Here is a 16394-nt window from a genome sequence, read left to right as displayed (position 1 = left end):
CTCCATCTTCCTTCCAGCAGTAATTGCTATTCACAATTCCTATATATTGTAGATATAAAAATGCACTTATACATGCATGCATATGTAATTAGTACAAAAAATGCTCTACCTTACAAATTGTTTTTTCACATTTTCCGCATAGATCAAGAGTTACATCATACGAATTAAATGTCTCTGTAAGCAACATCTAAACACCGATTGCTTAATGGAAAGTCTTCTCACAAAGAAAGAGAAGAACGGTTTTAATATATTTAAGGATCATTCCAATCTTCTTGTAAGACTTGAGATTGATGAAAAGGGGGTACCTTTTTTCTGAAAATTTTCACTTTCACCCACATATACAAAGTTACCCTCTATCCTTCCCCCAAAAGAATGGGGCAAATTAAAACCAAATAAGAGACACATTAAATAAAAACCCATGTAAAAATTAATTTTGGGTGCACGAAATAAACAATTTTAATGCCTGATCAATTGTAAAATCTAATCATCCATGCTTAACAGGTAACACAGGATTGGGCAGAAAGAGTGACCTTTCAAGGCCTCTGCTACAGAGAAGTGGGCATTTTTCTTTTCTGAAAAGAGAACCATCTATCCACTTACTGACTTAACCAGCTGCCCTCTCATCATCTTTTGAATAACCTTATTAACATCTCAATGAAAAGAGCAATGAGTTTTCCACAGACGACCACCAAAGCACTAAAAAGAAAAGATGAATTTCTCATTTTCAATTTACTCCACTGTTTTTTCTTTTTAATTTGACATTTCTTTTTTACAGATATAAAGTATGCAGCAAACAATATTGTTTCCTGGTCAACACCCAAGAAGCTGAAAATTCTTCCATGTCATTAAACAAACAGGTTAGATGCATAAATACTTTAGAAAACTTGGTTCAGATTAAACCTAGTGGGATAGAAAAATGTCAGCAATTACAGTATTTATACACATTCAACTCACATCAGTTTCAATATAGAGGAGTAAAGCTATCTGCATTTTAAGAAACATTTTTCCAAGCTATTTTTAATCCTGTTGGCTGTATAGAGTGAAAGAGTCAGCTGCCTGTAAAGAAAATTGTTTACTATACTCAGATCACACTGACTTATGGAAGTGTAATTGAAAAGATAAGTATTAAAACTCTACAGGTCAAATTAACTCAGAATCCAGCTTGATTCTCAGATCTCAAGACAGAAACACAGATTAGGTTGCTGCAGTTAGTGTGAACTAAACACTTGTGATACATTGAGACTGTTGTATGAAAGCCACTACAAGAATAAAGTGCTTTTGTGAGTATTAAAAGTACTATACCCAGTCTGGAGATAACAAACAAAACCAAACCATTGGAGTGACTAGAATAACCATTGGAGAACTTTTATGATCAAAGAACAAATTACTGGCACACTTCAAAGAAAACTGGGAGGTTTTAGAGTAGATTCCTGCTCCTGACCTAACCAGCACAGCAGAAGTTAGGAAAAAAAAACAAAAACACATACATGCGACAAAGAACAATTACTTGTGTCAACTCAGCTTCCTACCCTGTGACTTAATATATACAGAACAACATATGCATCTCCCCCAAAATATGTGATTTAAAACACAGTTTAAGGAAAAATAAAGAAAGAACAGGTTGGGGAGCTTCAGCTAATTTTGCACAACAAAACCAAGCAAGAAGTTCATTAGGTCAACCTGTCTTATACGGACACTCTTAACTGATAATACATAATTTAAAAAAAAAAAAAAAAAAAGTAGAAAACTTAAGCCCTTACCTTTTCCATTGGGAGCTGAATAGACGCTTTACAGTCTGAAAATTCTATTGTAATACTGGGTCCTTGAATTTCTGTGACTATATATTGTAGTTTCTGTGATTCCTTTAACATTTTCCTGTTACTTCCACCAAATTTACCAAGAACGCGATAAGCCACATGAGAAATGCTGTCTGCAGGATTGCGCAGTGTACGCCACAAAGCCTAGAGGTATTTTAAATGTGAGATGGTCAGAGCTGTCTCATTTCAAAACTGTTCAAGTTATTATGGAAAAAAAAGAAAAGTCAAGGTGAACACTTATTCTTGTATTTGGGTATTTGACCCAGCGTAACTTCCAGAAAATATATTCCTGGTTGGAATAAAAGCAGTCTCTTTTCCCAGCAGTTCAACTGATTTGTAACAAGGTTGTTCTAAGCACAGTTTTAGATTAATGTGATCAATAACAAAATCTTTGCACACTGAAATGCAACTTCATAGTCATGGCTATACAACACTATGCATTGGGAAAAAAAAAAACAAAAAAAGAACAAAAAAAAAAAACAACAAAAAAAATATATATATTTGGACCAGTTAAGGCTGAAGTAAATTCACCTCAAAAAGCTAGTTTCTACATAAAAAAATCAAGGTAAATGTTAAATGTAAAGGGTAAGGTATATGCAAGTACTGTGTTAGAAGGAATAGCTGCATTTAAAAAGTTTTGTTCAGAATTTCATCCAAATCATCTGCATTGTATATGCAATACTGTATATAGTTCCCAATCATGATATGCTGCAGGTAATTAGTTTTCCTTCCTTTGTTTTCAACCAGTTACCAAAATTTAATTATTTTCTGTACCGACTCATTTAAAACATAGTAATAGTCTTGCTACTGAGTCTCAAAGTCTTCACTTTCCAAGTGGAAGAAGAAAAGATTAATTCAATTTTTAATTTTTCAGAGTTTTCAATTTAATAGCAGGTCACCACTAGCCTTCTCCATACAAATTAGACAGCAATGGTTCTTATGACATATTTTTCACATTTTTACATCTCAAGTTTCACATTAAGCTCTAATAATATTTAGAGAATGAATGACCTCTAGCGGTCTAAGAGGAAACAACACATTTACCTGCATAAGCTCAGCTCGAACTGGCTGAATATGATCATACAGAAAGTCTGGTTGCAGGTTATCCACGCATAATTCCAGAGTTCTTAAGCCTTGGCTAACCAGGGTCTGGGACCCATTGAGAGCTGACACCAATGGATCCATCAGCATTGGCAGATAAGGGAGCAAGGAGCTCAAACGAACCGGCACAGTGAGACACAGCTCTACAAACAGATCTTTCATGTGTTGCTTATGAAGGCCACTTTGCAACATATTAAGTCCTGAAAATCATTGACAAATTATACATTTGAAGAAAAAAGAGGGTCAATAATTTATTGCTTAAGAGCTTTTTCCTAAATGCAGAATAACACCAAATTTAAAAATGCTGTAAAGCTTGTATCTCTGTTAATAACATGACTAAAATTATAACACATTTATAACTAATATACATCAAGTCTTTTTTATAATTTCAAATTGTGCATCTAAGGATTTTATGCAATGATTATTTATGCATGTACATCCATATACGAAAAGAATATGCATACACTAAAATTTAATAGTAGACACAAAGTAGCACTTTAGTTCAGTGGATAAAAATTGGGAAAAGACAATTTGACCCAAACCTCAACCTTGTATCAATAAAAGCAAATATACACAGAGCAAATTGTTTTTAACATAGCTGGACTCCTGAAAAAAAAAATTAATCATGTTCAAATACATTCACTGTCCCATACAGACTAAACATATTCCCCAACTTATTTCCTTCACCAGCAAGACTTCATGTATTCCATAAACCTAGCTAGCAGTTCTACATGGACATGTATTTTACATAATGATTTATAAATAACACATATATTTACTAACTACTGTAAAAATTATGCCTACAGCTGAACATGGGTACCATTGGATTTCACTTTCCTGATTTTTTTCTGATTAGCTTTTCCTTAGGTTTAAGTAGTTCTCCACATTTGCTTGCTCATCCTCAGTATCTTTGGGAGATAGTCCTTGCAAACATGTATGCTCATTTAATCAAACTGATTTTGTTATTTCCCTTTCTTTTTGGAAACTGATGCTATTTGCATTTGTATTCATCATGCATTGGCAGCTGCACACGCATGCCCTCAGTGGCAGAACAGCCGCAGCTTCTTTGTAAAGTTCTCCCCACAAAACCTGTGATTGCCTGGCAATTTTGCTTCTCCGACTATTCTTACACCTCAGTGTTTTATGCCACAAAACTGTCCATAGCAAATAACTACATAAATAAAACCCAAACAAACAAATAAGAAAAAAAACACAATGGAAAGCAGAACACAAAGAGCAGAAATTGTGAAGCAACCAAAACTATGGAGCCTGAAGCAGCTGACAGTAAATGAAAACAAGCCATATTCACGTTATTTAATCAATTGCTAAACTTAAAATCAGCAGCTACTTATCAGAGTTAGGATTTTTTTTTAATTATATAGCATAACTTCATTGCTATTTCTATTTAAATAGAAGGATCAGAAACTGGGAGGGTGAAAGAAAGTATTATTCTACCTTGCAGTAAGTTTGGTAACAGCGGCAAGAACTCTTGATACAACAGATCGTGGCTGCCTCCTCCAATAGATCTGAACAGCGCTCTGAGCAGCAGGAAATAGTTATAGGGCTCTTTGGCAGTCTGTGCAAGTTCCATCGAGCTGTTCACAATCTTGTGTAAATGTGGCTATAAAAAAAATAATAATAAAGCTTTATGATTAATAATACATCAATATTACCATCATTGTACAAGAGTTCAGCATGAGACAAGCTTTTCAGCTCAAAACCTTCAAGTACCTTCAACCTTATTCCAAGTACTCTAAGCTGACACCACGCTAATTTGATACTGCTGTTGAGGATTTGTTAAAAAGTAAATATTTATCCAAAGAGCACCAACAGCCCAGAGCATTCTTTAATTGATTAAGCACAGCTTTCATCTTAGACAAATGAGTCATCTCACCACTCCAAGCAGTCACTGTATTAACAAAACAAAACAAAAAAAAAAAAACCCTGCAAATTTGACATAATGAAAAGCATTTGCTCCAAAGCGCCTAAGGACAGGTAGCAGAAATGTCAGAAGTAAATGAAAAGAGAAGACACTTCACAACATTCATTTGCTCTAGACCTAACTTTATCATTAAATCTTAATTTTTGAGTGCTAAAAATTTACTTTAAAAGTCAACTTTTACAAGTGAAAAACTGGTTATGGAACTGAAGGATTAAGACTCCATCAGCGGCCTTTTTAGAGGAGCAGGAATTAAGTTTGCAGGAATTATTAAAAATAGCTGATAAATACAAGGATTCTCCCAGATCAGGTACAAACAGTGACACAATTCTGGATTTTATTAACATCTAAGAGTGCTCTGTGTTGCTATGCAAATGCTGCAAATGGCCTTCATCATTCAATTAAATTGTCTACCCAAGGCCCATATCATCAATCCTGTTGAAACAAAAAACGTAACAGAAGCATGAAACTGTAAGGTAGTAAATCACTCCTTAAATTGGATCTCCAGTTTATAAAATACAAATGACCTTGATTTTGATGATAAAAGAGAAGAATTTAACCACTGTTTTATATTACTTTCATCTTTCACAGAATCAGGAAAATTAGTAGTGCCAGCTCTGTTCTACCCAGAAACAAGTACTGAACTAACCGTGCTATAACAAATACTTAAGCACAGAAACCATTAACATGCAGTTACCTGTGTTAGGTATTTTATTCCAAGGTAGGGGCAGGAGGAATGGAGAGAAATGGTGAGACAAGGAATGGAGAGAAATGGTGAGACAAGGACCAGTGTTGCATTAATATCTTAAGTTTTTCTATATTTAGGCAGCTGTTACTTTTATGAAAAGTATTGTCTTGTTTCAAGCCCAGAACACAGTATTTCTGAACTCACTGAATGATGAGACGGTCTCTTGACAACATAAAAAATAGATCCTTTGAATAATTACACAATATGTTGTCAAGAGAAAAAAATAGCATTCCTCAATCCAAACCTCAACAGGACAAAAATATACATCTAATGAAGAGGTCCATGTAATTGAATATTTATAAAAAAAATTCATCACACAGAAAAAAACTGATTCCAGTCTAAGTAAAAACATAGTAAGTTAATATGGCAACAAAGAAAAAAATATGCAAGTAGGTACCCAGGATGATAGCAACGCTAATCAGATCACAAACACAGATCAGTCACTTAGACTCAGGATTTCCTCATCACTTCACAATTCCAAATATGAAGCACATAGTCACAGAAACCATCTCCTGCAAGGAAGGCAATGCATTTGGTGCTAGAATAATGGAGATGTATCATTAGTAGCAGTTCAAACATGGAAAGATTATCAAATGTTAGAGTAAAATACTAAGTTTTCTCAGACTCCTGAAGAATGTTTTAAAAGCCCAATTTTTTTTTTTTTTGAACAAGATGATCTTTACCTTCAGCATTTGTTCATTTTCAGCTGCAAATAGTGAAACTGAGCCAAAGACTAACTTGAACAGCTTGAGATACAGATTGGAGAGTTCCACATTAGAGCCCATTTCTGGCAGCCGATCTAGAAGGTACTCCACCAAAATCGTTGCAAAGAGGGCAGAGGTAGTAGGGTTTGCCAAGAAGGAATTGGCCACAATCTATAAAAAGAAACCACAAGGGAATTACTCTTGCTGTAATGAAAGGAACAGAGGAATAAACGCATTAGCCATTTAAAATGAAAACAAGAACTAATTTCTTCCTCCATCTCCACTCCTGGGCAAGTGATTCAGGTTATCCTCAATGGAAAACAACCATGTTGGGCAACAAAAATCAGAGCTTTCACTTAACTGCCCAAGAATATAACTTAATATACATTTAAAATTACATTTTAAATTTAAATACTTACTGGAATTGTGTTCTGTAAAACAGTAGATCAGAACAGTAGCAGGACAACCTTCTGAACAAAATGGGAACTCCACAATGTTCAATACTTTTCAAGAATAAAGTCCACTTATATTATCATTATTAGTCTGAAATGTTCATGTTTGTATTGCAGCACTTAGTTTGAAAAGTTTTTGAAAATCTGTCTTTACAAAGTATTTTTGAAATGATTACAAACCCTGCATGCTAATTTCAACATTATTATTTACAAGTCCTCTTTAGTCTGATGTACTTTAAGGCATAAGTTATTTTCTACAGGCTGATTATTATAAATTGGAGAAAAAAAATCATAATACCTGAAGAGCATAGTTTTTTGAGATTCTCTCCACCATATACGGAACAGTAGTTTGAAAGATTTCTTTAAAAGTTAAAGGGTTCATCATAGTGAATACACCAGCAAAATGTTCCAGAACTTCCTTTTCCTCTTTCATTCTGACCGTCTGACAATTTGCTACTCGAACATATGTTTGTCCATTTCCTGCTATTTGGACCTACAGCAGTTTAGAAAATGCACATATTTGTTATACAACTTCCCAGAATAACATTATTCTTAAAGTACCTTTCACAAAAAATTGACATTTTGCAGCTTTCAGGTGCAAGCCCTGGACAATTAGAAGAGCCAACAGCAACAAAAAGTATTAAAACAGAGTATGTTCAGTGCAGACTTTAAACCCATGAAGTCAGGAGTGGAAAAAGACAACAGAAGGAGATATCATAGTGTATTTGTAAACTTCATTCCAAATTGTGTACATTCGCATTTCACTACTGCTTTGTAACTAAAGAAGATAAACATATGCCAAGTGAATGCTTCAATTAATTACTAAGCTAAAAAACACCTGGAAGAAATTATTTAAGCCACTGAATAAAAGACAAAGATAGATTTTTAAGGTCTGACCTGCCTACATAAACACAAACAATAATAGCTGTTAAGAAAACAATGTTTCTTGCAAGACCTTAAATACTTTATCAATTTAAAATTTTCACACTAGATGTGGTCATGAAATTAAAGACTTCATGAAAATATACTACTCCTGAAATTGGTTTTGTAGCTGACAAAGAAATCCCAATTAAAAGCCCTGAAAAACACAGAGACCATATAAATACAAGTGTTATGTGGTCAAGTTACATACCTGATAAATATCCAAGGCTTGCATTGCATATTTTACCAGTTTTATATAGATTTGAGTCTCTTTAGGTTGCAACTGCTTATTAGGAATGAATTGTGCTTCTGAAAGAAGACAAAGAACAAGACAGTAAAAATATCATTTGCTTTTTTTTATGCTATAATTTTAATAGTAGAATTACAAAAGAGCAATATAAATAAATATTGTGCAGTTTTACCACCAGGAGCTTTGCATGATGTTATGCCCCATGTGATTGTCTTGACGCCACAGACCAAAGTTTTTACTAAGCTTCGGCAATCTGTGACCTGAAACGTCTGTTTATCTTCTTTTTCTTTCTCCCCTTGTTTCTCAAATACCGGCACCGGTGCAGGGGCCACTGGAGTGGCCGGGGCGGGAGATGGAACGGGCACAGGCGCTGCATTTGCTGCTGTCGGTACTCCAGGTAACGTGGCTTCAGCAGCCCCAAGTTCAGACTGTGGCTTGCATTTTTTAAAAATGACAGAAAGCTGGTATCGTGCTATAGTGTGAAATTTCAGAACAAAAACCTAAGGCACAAGGAGAAAAGGCAAATGGAAGAGCAAGGAAAAGGTGAGGGGGGGAGAATAAATTTCTTCTTTCAAAGTTGATTCTAAATTTAAAAATAATAGTACTTCAAGCCAATGTATTTAGGTCAATAAAAATTGCGGATAAGTATTTCTGGAATCATTCAAAATGACCACAAACACCTTTTTTTTTTTCTTTAAGGTATCAACCAACTAGTCTGTTTTATTTTAAACACATTCTAAAAGTAAAAATATTTGCTGAAAACTAGTAAAACCATCAGCTAAAAACAGATCTCTCTATGATTATACTTATTTTAAAATGAAAAGCACTGCCTGTCATTTGAATTCATTAAAAAAAAACAAAAAACACACACACTATTTCAGGCTATAAATATTTACTATTAGTTATAAAAGGCTAGAATTTATCATTTAAGAAGATGCATAAAGCTAAAATTTAAACCCATAATGTATAAACTAGATCAGATTTAGAAAGTAATAATCCTGTAGAATGGTGGTCCCCAACATTTCTGTCCCTTGGTTGATACTAAACAAGACTCATGTTGTACATGGTTTTAGTTTAAAATTTTCTGTACCTCCCAGATTTTCAAGTCTAGATCTACTTGGCTTGGCTTGATATTTTTCCCCACTTAACACAGTTCTGTATGTTCTTCTCTTCCCTAGATGCATCTCCTTTGAATTCACATATTATTACAAATTTTCATTAAATAAGCAAACAAATGACTAAACACTTGTGCTACAATGTTTCAGCTGTAAAAACAAATAGGAGCAGATAAAAAGTAAAAGTTTATTGTTAAGATCAACCCTATCTTCAAACTAGTAGAAACTGACTTCAGTTTGAAAAACCTGGAATAGAGGATCCACTACAATGAGCATTACACAGTGGCGGAGAGCTTTTAGTGTGCATGTCTGATTTTTAAAAATAGCAAAAGCCACTACATGTAAAGGTGGTCTTTGAAAAGGATCCTCAGTTTTTGAAAGTGTAGATATTTCACATCTTACAGATTGCACTGATCTATGCCAAGGACCTACAACATAATCCTCTTTCAGGATTTCACCATCCAGAAAAGAAAAGAGAAGGAAAAAAAAAACCAAAACCCACTATACTCAAGACATCATCCCAGAGCATTTAAAAAAAATCCTTCTCTGAAGTACTAAAATGAACCAGAGTAAGCAGACTGTTTCTATATATTCCCCTTTCTCAAGAAAGGAGAAAGCAAAATGTGATTATATATATAGTATAAAAGAAGAGAATATTTAACTTATTATCAAATGCTTTAAACAAAGCAGTACCTCCAGCATTCTCATAAGAATATCTCTACCATTTCCATTTTCCTGTTCACTTTTAGACCGGATACAGTCTACCAAATTTAGCAGAAGCTTGCAAGACATGGTCTGGATACTGCTGGGCAATGACTCATCATCAATGTTCTTGGCAAATAACTGGACAGCAAGGGAGAGATCATTGAGTGGTAAATGCTGACGGACGTGATGCACCAGGTCTGCCAGTGTACTGTATGCAAGTGGTCTATCAGTAAAAACAAGAAATGAAGAAAGCACATTGAGGACAATTATAATTGCTGTTAATTGTACTTAACCAAAAACTACTGCCAGGAGATATTTTCAAAATCCTAAATTCAAATTTTTCTAGTTTCATATGCAAAATGCAGACAGAGTTCACCATACTTTTTCAATTACACAAGAGAATTATAATCTGCACAACTTTACCAAAGACACATTAATCACACCAACACAACTAATTTCCTTTCTGATTTTCTTCTCTCCCTGTTGAACATCCCCACATATCTTCATCTACATACACTTAGGAGCAAATTAGCAGATTTAAAACACGTTTTTAAAAGTGCTGACAAGCTCTTTCATGATTAATCCTTGATGATTCATGATTTCTAAAGTCTTTATGAAAACTGATAAACTTTAAATTAATTTCTTTGAATTTCTTTGAATACCGGGTTTATGTATCCAGTAGAGTGAACACTTGATACTCAGGCAGGAGGCAGGAGGAAATAATTCCCCCAATTCACATTTTTAAACTCTGTTAGCAAAAGCACCTAAAACCTAACAGTTTATCAAAGTCAAATCCAGCAAGTTAATACTCTAATTTTTTTCAATTGCAAGTGAATAACTTTCAAGCTACTATTGACCAAATGATTTAAATCTGATTCAGATTTTACACTGGACACAGGATTTAAGAGTTCAGCAGTTTCATGAATCTATACAGACATTACTGTAAATAGCAATAGACCTTGAAAGAAACCATACCTCAGGGTCTCTCGGGCAGTGTATCCAGAGCCAATTAGTATAGACTCATCAAACAGCTTGTCCATGCATGGAATAAATTCTTAAAAAAAAAAGTGATACGTAACGGTTGGCAAGAGAAATAAACAAAAAGCAGTTAAGCATTAAACCATTTAACATAGGTATTAAAACCACAGTAAGAAAGTGGGTTTATTACAAAATTCATTCCTGAAGCTTATAAAAGGCAGTGTCATTTCTAAGGAAACTTTCAACTAACCTCTTATAACTATGAACTCTACAGGCACTTGCCCCTTGAGTAACACTATAGTACACCGTCAAAATCACAACACTGGTAACAGTTACAGCTGGAAAGAGAAAAAATGCTTATAATACTATTTTGACTTTTGCAGTACTTCTTAAGCATAACTAATGAGTTATTGGCTAAGGCTGAGTTTGGACAACATGGTCTAACTCAAATCTATTTTGTCTAGCATCCGTCTTACAAGATTTGTCCCAAAGGATGAGGAAGAATACATGTAAGTAGAGATCCAAGTAATAAAGGGGAGTTTTCAGCAAAAATTCAAACAAAGGAGCAAAACCAAAGTGTTTTCTTTTTCCTTTTAAATATAGAATTCAACAAGTTTACAGAATTGAGTAGCTCTCTCTACCTTAAAGGCAGCACATGGAAACAGCAGTAAGGGTTGATTGCTCCTACCTCCAAATAACACAACAAGTTAAAATGTATTAACAAATAAGCTAACGCAGCAAGTTAGAACGTATTAACAAATAAGAAAAAGGTCAAGTAAAGAGAAAAATGAGCACCTAGCAACATTCATTCTTTATGAATTTCCAATTGATATTGAGAAATAAGATCAGCAATTTTTGAACCAAATCAGAACTGGATAAGGAATCAGTGAGGTCTACTGAAGTGAAAGGGACAATGTCGTAGGCTGCCTTTGCTTATAAGAGAATGCTATATCCTGCAAAAATAGGTAGGAAGAGAAAAGAAGAGCATCAGCATTGTTTAGGAGAGGGGTAGGGGTTTGTGAAGGTCCAGAAGACTATGAAAAAGCAAATAAAATTGGGAATAAAGATTTCAGATGCAAAGACAATTCATTATTTTACAAGGCAACCACTACAGCAGACATGATGCAAGAAAAAAACTCAGTCAGAGCTGACAAGTAATACTGCGAAGAGAAAAGCTGAGTCAAAGAGAGGGTTGGAATGACATTCAACCCACTCTGGGTCAGAAAACGCACTCGCCTTCGATGTGCTAGTGTCAGCAGGGCAAAGAGATTAAGACACAAATCCTGACAAAGAAGGCAAGCAAAGGAAATGCAAACTGAAAGACAGTTAGCAGTTTTTGTGCATGAAACATGTTTAACACGAGTATCCTAGTGTTATGCTATTACTCTCAACATGAACTAGTAACAGAAGTTAAAACAAAGTAAACAGTTATAAATTGTTCACATTGAGCATCTAATGGGAATCTCTTGTTGCCTTTCTCTCTTCAAAACATAAGAGTTTAGGCTGAAATTACGAAACGTTCACAGTGTGAAGTCCTTAGACTTCAGAAACGCCACCCAAACCATGTCAGCTGTCTGAAATGGACATCCCTTAATAGGGATGAAAGGAGTTAAGTTTCTAAATTCCACTTGAATTTTTATCTTCTAGGCCAGGTTTTAAAACACATATATCTAACATTCACATGCCTGCCACATTTTGCTGGTATGAAGTACTCTTAGACAGAGACCGTCTTGACAGTGGTAACCCTGGAGAACGCGACTCTACTTCCCCCTTGCTCTCTCTTTTGGGAGTCAGAAACAAAGTTCCACAACAACAAAACACACCACAGTAAGGCATTTGCTATTATTTGTCAACTCTCAGTCAACAGAAGAGACTCAGTCTGAAAGAATCTTCCACCAAGAAGTATTATAATGCCAATGCTATGCCCCACAAACATGAAACAATCCCTCACGACATCTTTCCACATAAGTTCCTCTGCACCAGTGGGATGACTGAAGCCTGGTTTACTACAAACCAACATATATGTTCTCCATCCCACATCAGCTCCTCCTCACACTCCTCCTCGCAGTTATGCTGCCAGGCTCTTGTTTCCCCTCAACATTTCTACACCCCCTTGGGGCTGCCAGATAGCCCTGAGCAGGACTGGAGGGATATGCTGCCAACAGGGATGCTAACACGCCAGCCAGCTCAGCAGGTCAAGGAACTGCTGAGCTCACGCTGCTGGATTTTGCTCCAGTGGGGACACTAACTTGGGTTTTCTCCACTACCGAAAGGCTAAGGATCACAAAGGATGAGGAACAATGTCTCTTCAAGACCACTTTCCTCTGTTGATTTTCATTGAAACTGGTCAAGTTCAGAAGTTATTATGGAGAGGCTGAGAAATGTAGAGCAATTAAAACTAATTTCCTTAGAATACGAGGCAAAAAAACAAAAAGCAGATTTCCACATGACCACAATACTAAAATCAAGAACTACTAAACTTACTCTAATTTTTTTGGCAAGCTAGTAAAACCTGTAAGACATCACACCCCCCATAATTCTTAAAGAGGAAGCAAGAAGGCTAATGACCACACAGTAAAGATGAAAAGACAGAAGTTAATATTTTGTGAAGTACACTCCTCAAAATTTGCAATTCTGCCAAAACAGAACATATCCATCAAGTCTAAGTTAAATCAGACAGACCAAAAATAGCCTTCTTCTGCTAGAGGCAATTTTTAGGAGCTGAATCAAACATATAATACCAGTTTTCACAGAGCTATTTCCACTCAGGTTATCAAATTAATGTTTTTAAGTACCCATACAACTGCAGGCACAATTACAAACCAACACAAATGTGTATCATTGCCTGGTAATTAAAATAACAGAGATCTGGAAAGCTGGAAAAGCTACTTGTTCATTTCGCTCTCTTATTCTATAATACAGGACAAGATTCCCAGTCTGGGACAAAAGAAAGCTGTCAAGGAAGGCAAAGTTTTGTTCACTTTTTCCTCAAAAATAAATAAATAAATAAAAAGAACGCAATCCCAAAATAATCAGAAGTATATATAGCCCAAACCAAGTGTCGTACCTCTTGCACACAAAGTTGGAATCTTTCCAGTTTATAGTTATATTTTAAAAAGAACAGTACATACGGCTCCGCAAGTCTGTTGTTAGGATGTGCTTCGCAGCGATGAGAAGCTCTTTCCGGAGGTGTGCAGTTTCTGCTGGACAATTGGACAGTAGCTGCAACATTCCTTTCACCATTTGCTGAGAATACTTAGCCACTAACTCCTATAAAAGAAAAATTACAAGAAATCCATTAGTATGGTAGACTACTTTAAAGCTTTGCTCTACATTTGTAAAATAACATCCAATTAAAATTCACTGATCTCTCTTAAAAAAGTCTGCCTATAAAAATAAAATACCGCAGTTATTCCGTAAATGTTTTGGGGAAAAACAAACAGAAAAGTGAAGGGCTTATTTACTTTGAGTTCATATCAGAATACTCTTGAAACCACAACCAAGCACAGCTGTGTCTTTGGATTCAGTTCACAAATTCTTTCTCTCCAACTTCTGACCCACCTCAGTCATTTTGCTAGCCTGCTACATAGTAACTAGAGATCTGTTGCACGAAGAGTAACAAAATTGCAACCTACCTGGTAAATTCTTATGATGTAAGCCAAGAACGACAATGTTTTAATTTGAGCAGCAATAAAATCAGCATACAATTCCTTGTTATAAAGTTTATGTTGCCTGAAATTAAATTGAACAGTGGTTACTATATTTTTCCTCCTATTCTCTTTAGCACTTGGGTTCAGAAAGCTCATGTAAGTATCAATTCAAATCATGCTTAGGTAGAGGTTCTTGTTTCATAGGGGAATAAGCTCATCTTAGGACAGTCCACTTTCATCAGCTCAAGCTCTCTGCCATTCAGTTTCCCAACATCGTAGGCTCTGAGCAGAAACAGGCATGCCGGAGGCTGCCATACAATTTTCAACTTTCTGAAGAAAGCCAAGCCAATGCGTTAGCATCAAACACTTGGCTCCATTCCCCTAGCTGGGCAATTTCTTTCCTCCAAGCAACATTCCCTCGCACAGACTTGTCTCTCAAGTTTTAGCCACTTATCTCATTCAGGTCCTCTTGGCAGACAGGGAAAGAGAGAGGTCTTACTCCTGCCACCCTGCTCAGTACCACCTGCTGCTTGTTAGAAACATCCCTCTTTGCAGAGGGCAAAGCAGTGCCCAGATCTGCAATATCACAATGCTTCACCTAAACTAGAACTTGGAAGTGAAAAATATACCACTTGTGGCCTGATAAAGATTAAACAGATAAAGATAATGTCCTCGCTAACATGGGCTCCTTCACATACTCGCTGCAGTAATATGGATTTCTGTCAGAAACTCAATTAAAAATAACAAAATCTATCCTTAAGTAATAACTTCGGATCGACCGGACAAGTATGAATTTTCTCAGTGATGCATAACAGAAATACTCAAATTTGCTATTACTTTGATTACAAAAATGTTAATGCAGGACAGTTTTAAGTCAAATAATCATTGCTACTTTTGAGATTAAAAAGCAACAGCATTAGAAGCCAAAACACTGAATGCAAGACAAAAATATTTGGGGCAATCTTGAATAACAGGTTTAGGTAGTTTATTCCAAATATTGTCAAAATATTATTAAAATCTTGTTACCTTGCTTGAGCAGAAACTTGTATTATAATAGTGTTCATAATCAAGGGCACAAATTCAGCTACCACATTATGAATGTTCAGTTTGTAGAGCTTAAAAAAAAAAAAAAAGCGTTATTAAAGAAATTTACAACTCACACTTGCAGTCAACTTACTTGAGAGCTTATCAGAAAAAACAAAGATATCTAATTGGATCATTATCACAACACATTCTATTTCAAAAAAAAGTTGTATTCATTTTTACCAACATACTAGGCCAGCAGACATAAGCAATTCAGTAATACAAAGTATTTGCATGCAAAATACTATATATACTATACTAACCTGATACATAAGAACAACAATAATAGGTAGCTCAGCCAAGACCTTTAGGGATAAAGATCCTCTGGGAATTATAGAATGCTGAAAAGAGAGAATAGATGTTTTTTAAATATTTCAATAATTAATTCAAAAAGTATGTAAAATACATTTTTAAATAAATTCCTTATTTTAATAACACTATATTCATGGTTTATAATATTTAAGGAGCACAAAACCACTTGATACTATATTAAGTAAAAATACTGTAATTACAGTTGCATAGCAAATATCTGAAAAGTCTGAATCAGCTTCTACAAATAAATCTTGATAAGCAAAACAAACAAAAAGGAAGATTATCGTATTTAACTGCCTTCATAATTCGGGATATTCTGATGCAGACAATCTTGTAGTTAAAGAGCAGTTAGAATACTCACTGTTCTTGTTTCGCTGTCTTCTCGTTCAGGGTTTACTTTCACCACAATTGTTGTAATCATGCCAACCATTTCAGGAGAAGGAACAGTGTTTTCTGGAATCACCTGAGGGTTCTCAAAATACCGATTCTACAAGCAGACAAAGACCAGAAGAATGAATATAATAATGCTACTCATAGTCTCGAGGTCATTTATCTCACTGGAATTCCTAAATATACTTTTTCCAACATCTTACTGCAGATATTTGTCTTCTCTGCATAT

General features: G+C 35.1%; 1 protein-coding gene across 2 annotated transcripts in view; it reads right to left on the bottom strand.

The window, feature by feature from the left end:
* TRRAP (transformation/transcription domain associated protein) overlaps positions 1-16394 on the bottom strand; it is a 101388-nt gene that overhangs the window by 77636 nt on the left and 7358 nt on the right. For both annotated transcript variants that reach the window (XM_067306664.1, XM_067306665.1), the window contains exons 8-21: positions 16137-16262; positions 15727-15804; positions 15407-15495; positions 14366-14462; positions 13862-14000; positions 10728-10806; positions 9741-9975; positions 8105-8432; positions 7894-7991; positions 7060-7254; positions 6289-6480; positions 4374-4539; positions 2862-3118; positions 1761-1961 (exon numbers count right to left, since the gene is read on the bottom strand). In XM_067306664.1, the coding sequence (XP_067162765.1) occupies positions 1761-1961; positions 2862-3118; positions 4374-4539; positions 6289-6480; positions 7060-7254; positions 7894-7991; positions 8105-8432; positions 9741-9975; positions 10728-10806; positions 13862-14000; positions 14366-14462; positions 15407-15495; positions 15727-15804; positions 16137-16262 (2280 nt within the window). The remainder of the gene's footprint in view (positions 1-1760; positions 1962-2861; positions 3119-4373; positions 4540-6288; positions 6481-7059; positions 7255-7893; positions 7992-8104; positions 8433-9740; positions 9976-10727; positions 10807-13861; positions 14001-14365; positions 14463-15406; positions 15496-15726; positions 15805-16136; positions 16263-16394) is intronic.

This window comes from Apteryx mantelli, chromosome 16 (assembly GCF_036417845.1).
Source record: "Apteryx mantelli isolate bAptMan1 chromosome 16, bAptMan1.hap1, whole genome shotgun sequence".
Taxonomy (NCBI): Eukaryota; Metazoa; Chordata; class Aves; order Apterygiformes; family Apterygidae; genus Apteryx; species Apteryx mantelli.
Note: the sequence above shows the minus strand (reverse complement) of the source record. Positions and strands in the feature narration are given on the sequence as shown.